Raw genomic sequence first — 12,192 nt, 5'->3', positions numbered from 1 at the left:
TGACTAAATTTAGCGGTGTCAGCTTGCCTCAGTACCTGCCACTGAGTCAGAAGGTCATGGGTTCAACGCCCACTCCAGACTGGAGTGCGTAATCTAGGCCGACGCTCCCAGTGTGGTACCGAGGGGGTGCTGCGTGGTCGGAGGTGCCGCCTTTTAGATGAGACGTCAAACTGAGGCCCCGTCCGTCAGCTTAAGTGCATTTAATAAATTCCCAGGTCGCTATTTGAAGAAGAACAAGAGGTGTTCTCCTGTTCTGCCAACAATTGCCCCTCAACCGACACCTCCCAAAAAAAAAAACCACGATTATCTGATCATTGATTAATTTGCTGTTTATGGGACTTCGCTCTGTGCTAATAGGCTGTTTGCCAATTTGAAGGGGAAAAAAAAAATCAATTGGTCGTAAACCACTTTGAGACGTCCTGTGGATGTGATCAGATGTAAAATGAATGCAAGTTACACGTGAAAATAACGGGCTGGCAAAGCCCAGCTGGTCCACCGAGCCTGCCCTAAACTCATGAAGTGGAGATGCCGGTGATGGACTGGGGTTGACAATTGTAAACAATTTTACAACACCAAGTTATAGTCCAGCAATTTTATTTTAAATTCACAAGCTTTCGGAGATTTTCTCCTTCCTCAGGCAAATGTTTCAAGATCTCCTTGAAGCCTACGCATTTATACATATTGAACAATAATACATGGTGTTTACAGACTGCCCCTGCAACTGCCCGTTGCCAAGGCAATCACCGTGTTCAGACAGAGAGGTGTTACCTGCAGAACCTCCGAATACACATTCAACAAAAAAACAAACAGGGAAAAAAAACAGAGAAAAAAAAACACAGAGAGAGGCAGAAACATCCGGAAGGCAGAGAGAGCCAGCAAATGACCCATTATATTAAAAACAGATAACATTTGTTCGCTGGTGGGGTAACGTGTAGCGTGACATGAACCCAAGATCCCGGTTGAGGCCGTCCTCATGGGTGCGGAACTTGGCTATCAATTTCTGCTCGACGATTTTGCGTTGTCGTGTGTCTCGAAGGCCGCCTTGGAGTACGCTTACCCGAAGGTCGGTGGATGAATGTCCATGACTGCTGAAGTGTTCCCCGACTGGGAGGGAACCCTCCTGTTTGGCGATTGTTGCGCGGTGTCCGTTCATCCGTTGTCGCAGCGTCTGCATGGTCTCGCCAATGTACCATGCTCTGGGGCATCCTTTCCTGCAACGTATGAGGTAGACAACGTTGGCTGAGTCACAGGAGTATGAACCATGCACCTGGTGGGTGGTGTCATCTCGTGTGATGGTGGTATCTGTGTCGATGATCTGGCATGTCTTGCAGAGGTTACCGTGGCAGGGTTGTGTGGCGTCGTGGACGCTGTTCTCTTGAAAGCTAGGTAGTTTGCTGCGAACGATGGTCTGTTTGAGGTTGGGTGGCTGTTTGAAGGCGAGTAGTGGAGGTGTGGGGATGGCCATAGCGAGGTGTTTGTCCTCATTGATGACATGTTGAAGGCTGCGGAGAACATGGCGTAGTTTCTCCGCTCCGGGGAAGTACTGGACGACAAAGGGTACTCTGTTGGTTGCGTCCCGTGTTAGTCTCCTGAGGAGGTCTATGCGATTTTTTGCTGTGGCCCGTCGGAACTGTCGATCGATGAGTCGAGCGTCATATCCCGTTCTTACTAGGGCGTCTTTCAGCGTCTGTAGGTGTCCATCGCGTTCCTCCTCGTCTGAGCAGACCCTGTGTATTCGCAGGGCCTGTCCATAGGGGATGGCCTCTTTGACGTGGTTAGGGTGGAAGCTGGAAAAGTGGAGCATCGTGAGGTTGTCCGTGGGCTTGCGGTAGAGTGAGGTGCTGAGGTGCCCGTCTTTGATGGAGATTCGTGTGTCCAAGAAAGAAACTGATTCTGAGGAGTAGTCCATGGTGAGCTTGATGGTGGGATGGAACTTGTTGATGTTATCGTGTAGTCTCTTTAGTGATTCCTTGCCGTGGGTCCATAGAAAGAAAATGTCGTCGATGTATCTGGTGTATAGTGTTGGTTGGAGGTCTTGTGCAGTGAAGAAGTCCTGCTCGAACTTGTGCATGAAAATGTTGGCGTATTGGGGTGCGAATTTGGTCCCCATGGCTGTTCCGTGTGTTTGGGTAAAGAACTGGTTATCGAAGGTGAAGACATTGTGATCCAGGATGAAGCGGATGAGTTGTAGGATGGCTTCCGGAGATTGGCTGTTGTTGGTGTTGAGTATTGATGCTGTCGCAGCGATGCCGTCATCGTGGGGGATACTGGTGTATAGTGCCGAGACGTCCATCGTGGTGAGAAGTGTTCCTGGTTCAACTGGTCCGTGGGTACTGAGTTTTTGTAGGAAGTCTGTAGTGTCACGACAGAAGCTGGGGGTTCCCTGTACGATGGGTTTCAGGATGCCCTCGATGTATCCAGAGAGGTTCTCACACAGGGTTCCGTTGCCTGATACGATGGGACGTCCGGGTGTGTTGGCTTTGTGTATCTTTGGGAGGCAGTAGAAGTCTCCCACGCGGGGATTACGTGGGATGAGAATGCGTAGGATGCTTTGAAGGTCTGGATCGAAGGTCTTGATCAGTTTGTTGAGCTGGTGGGTGTGTTCTTTGGTCGGATCTGCGGGTAACCGTCTGTAGTGTTCCTGGTTGTCCAGTTGTCGGTATGCTTCTTTGCAATAGTCTGTTCTGTTCTGTATGACTATGGCTCCTCCTTTGTCCGCTGGTTTGATGACGATGTTGCGGTTGGTCTTGAGAGCATTGATGGCGTTGCGTTGTGCTCGGGTGACATTCTGGACTGTCTTCTGAGTGCGGCTGATGAATCTGGCATTGACGCATGAAGGCCGGAGCATCAGGCCTAAACGCTCCCCACCCCACAGCTACCATATAATTTCCTGAGAGAGAGTGGCAAAAACACCAGTGAGAAACCCAAGGGGGAAAAATACCCGGGAAAATTCCACTCCGATCCCCTCAAGCCGATCGAAACCAGTGCAGGAGATCACACGGACCGGGTGTTAACTATAAAAGACACTTACCTCCTATATGATGCGATCTCTGCCTCAGTCCAACTCTATCTTCAAGGCAGACAGTCAGCACCTACCACACCAGCCAGCAACGTACTCCAGAGGCTCACTGCTGTCTGGGGGGAAAAGAGGAACTGCCTATTCCTACTCTTGTGTGGCTGAACGTGTCACCCCTGCTCCTTCTCAATCTGTCAAACCGGAATAATCTCTCAACAGGGACACTATCCAGCCCTTTCGTTACTTTATAGACCCCTGTTTGGGCCACGCTGCTCTAAAGTAAATCGACCCAGCTCCTTAAGTCTGACGAAGGTCCTTCAAGCTGGGAGTCATTTTCGGAGCTCTCCTCCCAACCTTCTCCAAGGCCGCTACATCGCCTGCGGAGTTCTCCCGAAGGGCTCGCCCAGCCGTGGAAGCCAAACTCTTGTCCCCTCGTTTGGGCTGGACATTAATGGGAGATTGTCGAGGGCAGAGGAGAGGCCGTTTATGCGGGAGTGGAAATCGAGAGGGGAAATTGCTGGTGGTTCTTGTTCTTGTAAAGAATGAACAACATGTGGAATAATCCTCCAGGTAGAGCAGTGGAGGCTAATAGTCCTGGAATCATTTACGAAACAATTGGATGCTGCAATGGGAGGGACATTAGGACCCCTAAGCTATTTAAATGTTCATTTTTCCTCTCTCCTGCTATCCAATCTGAGACGCTCCTTAAAACCTACCTGACCCGTCCTAATATGTGGCTCGGTGTCAAATTTTGTTTGATAATCGCTCCTGTGAAGTGCCTTGGGACGTTTTACTGAATTAAAGGTGCTCTATAAATGCAAGTTGTTGTTATTACACTTAGTTCTGTGTTTGTGGTGTGTGGGCCGGGGGTGGGGGAGTCGGTTTGGCATTTTGGGTGGGGATAGGGGTGAGACCCTTCATCAGAACGCAGTGCTGGCAAAGGGTCTGCTACCTTCCTCTGGACCAGTTCTTTCCATTTTTGGGGCTGGGTGGACCACCTGTCCTATCTCAGCATCTTCGGTTTCAATCTTTGCTCCCTCTACACTGTCCCATCAAACACTCCCAGGGCAGGTACAGCACGGGTTAGATACAGAGTAAAGCTCCTTCTACACTGTCCCATCAATCACTCCCAGGGCAGGTACAGCACGGGTTAGATATGGAGTAAAGCTCCTTCTACACTGTCCCATCAAACACTCCCAGGGCAGGTACAGCACGGGTTAGATACAGAGTAAAGCTCCTTCTACACTGTCCCATCAAACACTCCCAGGGCAGGTACAGCACGGGTTAGATACAGAGTAAAGCTCCTTCTACACTGTCCCATCAAACACTCCCAGGGCAGGTACAGCACGGGTTAGATACAGAGTAAAGCTCCTTCTACACTGTCCCATCAATCACTCCCAAGGCAGGTACAGCACGGGTTAGATACAGAGTGAAGCTCCTTCTACACTGTCCCATCAAACACTCCCAGGGCAGGTACAGCACGGGTTAGATACAGAGTGAAGCTCCTTCTACACTGTCCCATCAAACACTCCCAGGGCAGGTACAGCACGGGTTAGATACAGAGTGAAGCTCCTTCTACACTGTCCCATCAATCACTCCCAGGGCAGGTACAGCACGGGTTAGATACAGAGTGAAGCTCCCTCTACACTGTCCCTAAAAATGCACCTCAGGTGTAACCTCAGAACAGTGTCCCCTATTGTGCCAGTGGGACGTTTTTTTACCATTTGCCTCACTGTGGCCTCTGAGATTTCCGGTTTAGTATGTGCCAACGGGGAAGTGGGTCGAGTCTGCCAAACTCATTCCACGCAGGCCTTTTTTTGATTGACCTGTCGGGGTGACACTAAGCTGCCCCGGTGTCACCAACCGGAAACATAAAATCAATATGGCAAGTGCCCATGAAGGGCACTATTAATATAAATAAACAAAACAAAAATCCAATTAAACAATTGCAAGGCAAGAGAAAAAGAACAATTAAATTATAAAACTGTCATTGGGGGTCTACGATACATTCCATGCCCTGCGGTGCCCACCGGTCGTGGAAGGCCTCGAGGGTACGGGTGGGCACTGCATATTCCCCCTCCAAGACCACCTGGGCACGGCCAAGACAGCGGAAGAGATCATTTCACGCAGAATCCTCACACACACACACACACACTTCCAAGCCATCAGTCTGGGCTGGATTTAGATGCAGCTAAAGGCCAGTGTCTAACCCACTTTGCAGCAACCCAGTCCCTCAAAATCTGTTTTAATGTTGCAATGTAACTCTCTTTCATTTGACGCTTGCAATATTTCCTGGTTATCGATAAAATATATATTCATTTTTATCTCTTGAGTTTCAACCGGAGTTCGTATCGAATCCCCTTTAACCTCCCTCCTGATTTGAATATATTTTTCCCTTTATCCAACACGTCTGGCAGTTCCGTTTCGTTTCCTTACTCTGTATTTGAATGCACGTATTTATCTCAATTCCCTTTTGCATTCTGGCTTGTGTGTGTGTTTTTTTTTCTTGTTGTTTGCTGCTGGCTGAATATTTGTGTGTGTGTGTGTGTGTGTCCCCTTTTACTGCTCTCAAATATCTAATCCTTTCCCCCCCCTCCCTCTCTCTCTCTTTCTCTCTGAAATGTATTCTGGGTATTGAGATCACAGACAGGCAGAGAGAGAGAGCGGTTGAAACATGGCCGCACCGTGAGTGCCCCTGCAAGATTTTTTAAAATATATATATATATATATAACACACACTGTGCAAATTTTTTTTAAGCAAAAAAAAAAGAAAAATAATTTAGCATCAGATTAAATCAATCAGATCCCGGGGACGTGTAATCCAGCACCGTCTCTGAACGCTTGCAAAAAAAAAAAATCTAGACTCAACAATTTAAAAAGAAAAAGACAGCTCAAAAGTGAATTTAATGGATAGAAACTATCCTGCTTCAGGTTTCGGGGATCCTTTGGGCACTGGGCAAGGATGGAGCTACGATAGAACCACGTCAGGAGTGAAAGCCAGGTAAAAAAAAAGAGCCTTCGTTTCATTCCCCCCCCCCCCTCCAAAAAAAAAATCACCCACCCCCCCCCTTAAAAGAAAGCCGGTGGATCTGGGATCTAGGATTGGGGGGGTGTTTCTTTTTGGGAGTCGGTTGCAACTCGCTGGTTGAACATCGGTTACAATTTAACGAATGCAAAGTTAACAAACGATCGAAAGGGGAGGGGGGGGTTTATATATTTATCAAATGTAACACACACACACACACACACAAAAAAAAAGGAATCGAATGAAGGGCTTTTAATGCATTAAAAAAAAAGCGAAAGAGGGGAAGAAAAAAGGGGGCGAAGAAAATTGCAACAAACGAGCGATACAATGTAGCGCCTGAAAGCGGCTGGAAACTGATCAAAGGGAGAGAAAGAGACGCGAGTGAAATTGGATGTTATTGATAATAAAGCGTCGGGGCCCGGCCTGGCCCCCTTGAGCTTCCCTGTGCCCATCCTCTTCCCAAACACTACAACCCCAGTGTTTCTTTCTAAGATTTTTGTGTGTGTGTGTGTTTTTAAATTGCTACAATTTGTAGCACATGCAACCCTCCCTCCCTCCTTGTGTTTTAAAATGTCTTACGATTTATCTGTGCTAGGCCCCATTGCAATATGTGTCTGCCTTGGAAGTACAATCTCCCTCCCGCCTGCTTCCCAATTGGCCTCAAATACTGTACTTTCAGAATTTTAGTTGTGCAGTTAACGTTTTAGAAGGGCTGGGGGAGAGAATTAATTAATAGGTGTCTTCCGAGCTACAAAATTCGACCTGTTTATCTTGCTGGTGAGAGAATGGGCAAATCGGAACAAGGGTTTGTAGTTAAAATGGTAGTTGGATTATTTTTGAAGGTGAAATTGCAGTCTCTTTGTTGACCCCCTCCCCTGTGTTTGGGGGGAGGGGGAGACACACACAAGGGAGGAGCCTACCTGTTCTTGTAAGTTTCTTGTTGAGGTGGTCAATTTCAGGAGCCATTGGTACTAGAAAGCTCACACAGACCAGGTCAGATGGGCCTCAGCCAGGGTGCATTAGTAGTTTCCAGGTTGTTTGACCTCAGTGCCGCTGGGTTTTGTTGGGGGGGGGGGAGAAACGGGGGAATTGAGGAGGGGGGGAACATCAGGCGGGCTTCCCGTTGCTCATCGCTGCACGCTGACCGACTCCTTCTGCAAAATACCGCACGGAGATGTCGGGTGGGGGGCGCGATCGCGGCGATGCCCCCCGCGGTCGGATAGGCTGGCAAGTCGCGGTCTGGGCTCGGGCGTGGAAAGCGGCCACACTGGGTGAAGTACCAGAGGGCACCCTCTGTGTCCCAGAGAAACTCTGCCTTCAGGTGATGTGCTCGCTCCTGCAGACCGCCACTCTGAGGCCTGGCTCCGCGATTGCTGATGGACCAGGGTTGAGAAGAGAAGGAGATCAGGGCCTACGAGCTATTAATATTGAAACTGAACACAACTTTGCCTTGAAAACTGGAAATAACTTAATAATGGATAAATAGAGGCAGGATTGGTGTATTATAAATGTGTGGGATTCCTGAGAGATTATTGCCATTTAAAAAAAATATATATTTTACAACTATTACAGTTTAAATTAAATTGAGAGGTGAGATGAGAATTTTTTTTACTGCACTGTCTGAAAGGGCGGTGGAAGCAGATTCAATAATAACTTTCAAAAGGGAATTGGATACATACTCGAAGGGGAGAAAATTGCAGAGGAAAGAGCAGGGGGAGTTGGGACTAATTGGAGAGCTCTTCCAAAGAGCTGGCACAGGCACGACGGGCCGAATGGCCGCATCGTTCTACGCCTTCGAGTTCAGAGTGCGGCTCTGCCCCTTTAATTGGAGCCATCGACCCCAGCTGCCAATAAAGGGATTATACTTTTCCGAAATCACTGGTCTCTATCTGCTGGCTGCAGCCTGTGGTGTTAAGGCGCCACGTTCAGGAAAATTATTGCATCATCGCCCCCCCTCCGCGCCCCACCCCCCCAGAAACGAAGTGGGTCGACACAAGTACAGTTGGATCGAGTGAAATTAAGATGCCAGGAGCCGGTCTGCTGAGTTTGCAGTTATTCAGCAACGGGGGGCCTCACACTGAAACTGTATGTAAACGGGAGACGATGAGACAAAGAAGGTGTCTCTCCCTAGAAAGAAACAGCAATACGATTTTAAAAAAGCACCTTAACTCAAGTTTGAGTTTTGAACACGCCCCTATCCCATAGCAGGCTTGTAACTGGTCACATATATTCAGTCACTTAGTGTCCAATTCACCTAGGGAGACTGATATATGGTGTCTGTTATTTGTGGCAAAAGAGTCAGAGGGGAGAGTAGGAGAATTTCTTTTTATGTAGTGAGTTATGGTGATCTGGAATGCTCTGCCTGAAAGGGTTTTTTAAAAAATGAATTGTCGGGATATGGGTGTTGCTGGCGAGGCCGGCATTTATTGCCCATCATTGGTTGCCCCTTGAGAAGGTGGTGGTGGGTCGTCTTCTTGAACCGCTGCAATCCGTGTCGTGAAGGTTCTCCCTCGGTGCTGTTAGGAAGGGAGTTCCAGGATTTTGACCCTGCGACGATGAAGGAATGGCGATATATTTCCAAGTTGGGATGGTGTGTGACTTGGAGGTGGTGTTGTTCCCATGTGTCTGCTGCTCTTGTCCTTCTAGGTGGTAGAGATCGCGGGTTTGGGAGGAGCTGTTGAAGAAGCCTTGGCGAGTTGCTGCAGTGCATCCTGTAGGTGATACACACTGTGGCCACTGTGAGCCGATGGTGAAGGGAGTGAATGTTTAAGGTGGTGGATGGGATGCCAATCAAGCGGGCTGCTTTATCCTGGATGGTGTCGAGCTTCTTGAGTGTTGTTGGAGCTGCACTCATCCAGGCAAGTGGAGAGTATTCCATCACACTCCTGACTTGTGCCTTGTAGATGGTAGAGAGGCTTTGGGGAGTCAGGAGGTGAGTCACTCACCACAGAATACCCAGCCTCTGACCTGCTCTTGTAACCACAGTATTTATATGGCTGGTCCAGTTGAGTTTCTGGTCAACGGTGACCTCCAGGATGTTGATGGTGGGGGATTTGGTGATGGTAATGCCGTTGAATGTCAAGGGGAGGTGGTTAGACTCTCTCTTGTTGGAGATGGTCATTGCCTGGCACTGTGTGGCACGAATATCACTTGCCACTTATCAGCCCAAGCTTGGATGTTGTCCAGATCTTGCTTGCATGTGGGCACAGACTGCTTCATTATCTGAGGAATTTCGAATGGAACTGAACACTGTGCAATCATCAGCGAACATCCCCACTTCTACCCTTATGATGGAGGGAAGGTCATTGATGAAGCAGCTGAAGATGGTTTGGCCTAGGACACTGCCCTGAGGAACTCCTGCAGCGATGTCCTGGGGCTGAGATGATTGGCCTCCAACAACCACTACCATCTTCCTTTGTGCTAGGTATGACTGCAGCCACTGGAGAGTTTTCCCCCTGATTCCCATTGACTTCAATTTTACTAGGGCTCCTTGGTGTCACACTCGGTCAAATGCTGCCATGATATCAAGGGCAGTCAGTCTCACCTCACCTTTGGAATTCAGCTCTTTTGTCCATGTTTGGACCAAGGCTGTAATGAGGTCTGGAGCAGAGTGGTCCTGGCGGAACCCAAACTGAGCTTCGGTGAGCAGGTTATTGGTGAGTAAGTGCCGCTTGATAGCACTGTCGACGACACCTTCCATCACTTTGCTGATGATTGAGTGTAGACTGATGGGGCGGTAATTGGCCGGATTGGATTTGTCCTGCTTTTTGTAGACAGGACATATCTGGGCAATTTTCCACATTGTCGGGTAGATGCCAGTGTTGTAGCTGTACTGGAACAGCTTGGCTAGAGGCGCGGCTAGTTCTGGAGCACAAGTCTTCAGCACTACAGCTGGGATGTTGTCGGGGCCCATAGCCTTTGCTGTATCCAGTGCACTCAGCCGTTTCTTGATATCACGTGGAGTGAATCGAATTGGCTGAAGACTGGCTTCTGTGATGGTGGGATATCGGGAGGAGGCCGAGATGGATCATCCACTCGGCACTTCTGGCTGAAAATGGTTGCAAACGCTTCAGCCTTGTCTTTTGCACTCACGTGCTGGAGGTGGAAGCAGATTCAATAATAACTTTCAAAAAGGATTTTTAGATATGTATGAAAAGAAAAAAAATTGGCAAGGTTATGGGGAAAGAGCAGGGGATTGGGACTAATTGGACAGCTCTTTCAAAGAGCCGGCACAGGCACGATGGGCTGAATGGCCTCCCTCTGTGCTGTAAAGTTCTATCGACAGTCAGTCACTGCCCTGGAAGAGTGTTGAATATAAGAACAGGAGTGGGCCATTCAGCCCCTCGAACCTGTTCAGTCATTCAGTTAGATCATGGCTGATTTGTAACACAACTCCAATTACCTGCCTTTGACCCCATATCCCTTGATACCCTTACCCAACAAAAATCTAATGGTAACTCTGGTCAACCAGCAGACTGAACTCTGTGTGTGTTCTTCCCCTCTTGCACCTATATCAAAGCTTCACTGCTAAAATTCCCCACTGACTGTGGAGTGTCTGGTCGAGAGATTCCCGCCCCTCCCCCCTCCCTCCCTCCCTCCCTCCCTCCCTCTCCCCCCCCCCCTCCCTCCCCCCCCCCCCCCCCTCCCTCACCTCCCCACCCACTACCCCAGATTCCTTCCAAGTGTCCTGATGGATCCAAGATCACCTGTGCCAGATCTCTGGCTTCCAATATTGCAGGCAGACCTCCTGACTGCACTCCCCTCCCCAGTGCACTGGAGCAGCGAGGGGAGTCTGCAACATCCAAAGCACAGCGCAGGTGCGGCGAGAATCCCCCTGGGAGATTTATGAGGTTTAACCCGGTGACTGCAGGTGGTGGGGGGAGTGGGTGAACAGGGAACTCTTTATTGAGCGCAGTTCAATCTTTACTCGGCGGGGGGGAGGGAGGGGAAAAGCAAGAGAATCTCAGGAAGGGATGGGGGGGTGCGGAGAGCCTAAAGAACATTGCCCACCAACACGGCCTCGTGTCGAAGCTGATGGGCGCCTCTTTTTTAAAAAAAGAATTCATTCTCGGGTTGCGCACTGGCAAGGCTGGCATTTATTGCCCATCCCCCATTGCCGGCTGAGTGGCTTTCTAGACAGAGTCAACCACGCTGGGGTGGGACTGGCGTCACGTCTAGGCCCGGACCGGGTAAGGATGGCAGCTTTCCTGCCCTAAAGGACATTGGGTTTTTACAACAATCCGACAGCTCCACGGTCACTTTTAACTGATTTTTTTTATTTCCAGTTTTTAAAACAGAATTCGAATTACCCAAGGTGGGATCTTGTTCTCTGGATTACTAGCCCAGTAACACAACCACTACACCACCGTACCTGTACGTGTGAATTATCTTTATTATGCTGCGGATTGTTGTATCTTCAGACAAGGCTGAGGCAGACAGTGAGATCCAGTCTTGTTTCAGAGCAGATAGTGCAGTTTTTAAAAGTCCTTTTATTTTAACTGCCTGGCTGTATTCTTCTGACCAACTTCACTGCGATGCAGTTTGCCACAGGTCAGAAGTCGCTGCCTGTGGATCAGAGGTAGGAATAACAAGAGGAGAGGCTGTTTCTTGCTCTAAGTTATTAATTTTAATTTTTTTTAAAAAATCAATTTTTAATCCCTTCCTTTCCTGATGGTGCTGAATCTTGCTGAGGTACAGTTCCACATGCAGCATGTGTGGAACCTCACCCCGAGCAACTGTTCTTCATCTGCACACTTGCACTGTAAGTGCAGGCAGGCTATTCGACTATGGAGAACTTCGCAGCCGTGCCGGACATCCACCCACATGCATTTGCTTTCATGTCATTGGATCGTAATCAAGAGCAGGGACCCTAGCTGATTTCCCCCTTCTGTGACAACGCCCCCACTTCTACACCCCACCCCCCCCTATTAAGTCACCCCTCAGCCATCTCTATTCTAGAGAAAAGAGCCCCAGCCTGTTCAGCCTTTCCTGATAAGTATAACCTCTCAGTTCTGGTATCAACCTTGTAAATCTTTTTTTTGCACCTTCTCCAGTGCCTTTATATCCTTTTTATGATATGGTATCATTATATATTATAATAATACTGATATCAGGAAGTTCTACCTCACACAGAAACTGATCAATTTGTGAA

The 12,192-nt window shown here is 48.7% G+C and overlaps 1 protein-coding gene across 1 annotated transcript in view; it reads left to right on the top strand.

The window, feature by feature from the left end:
• The first annotated feature begins 5,674 nt into the window (after window positions 1–5,674).
• LOC137305629 (proline-rich protein 12-like) overlaps window positions 5,675–12,192 on the top strand; it is a 58,953-nt gene continuing 52,435 nt past the window's right edge. The window contains exon 1 of the mRNA XM_067974506.1: window positions 5,675–6,017. Coding sequence (XP_067830607.1) covers window positions 5,923–6,017 — 95 coding nt within the window. The 5' untranslated portion in view covers window positions 5,675–5,922. The remainder of the gene's footprint in view (window positions 6,018–12,192) is intronic.

The sequence above is a fragment of the Heptranchias perlo genome, chromosome 40, assembly GCF_035084215.1.
Source record: "Heptranchias perlo isolate sHepPer1 chromosome 40, sHepPer1.hap1, whole genome shotgun sequence".
NCBI classification, from domain to species: domain Eukaryota; kingdom Metazoa; phylum Chordata; class Chondrichthyes; order Hexanchiformes; family Hexanchidae; genus Heptranchias; species Heptranchias perlo.
This window is presented reverse-complemented; position numbering and strand designations above follow the sequence as displayed.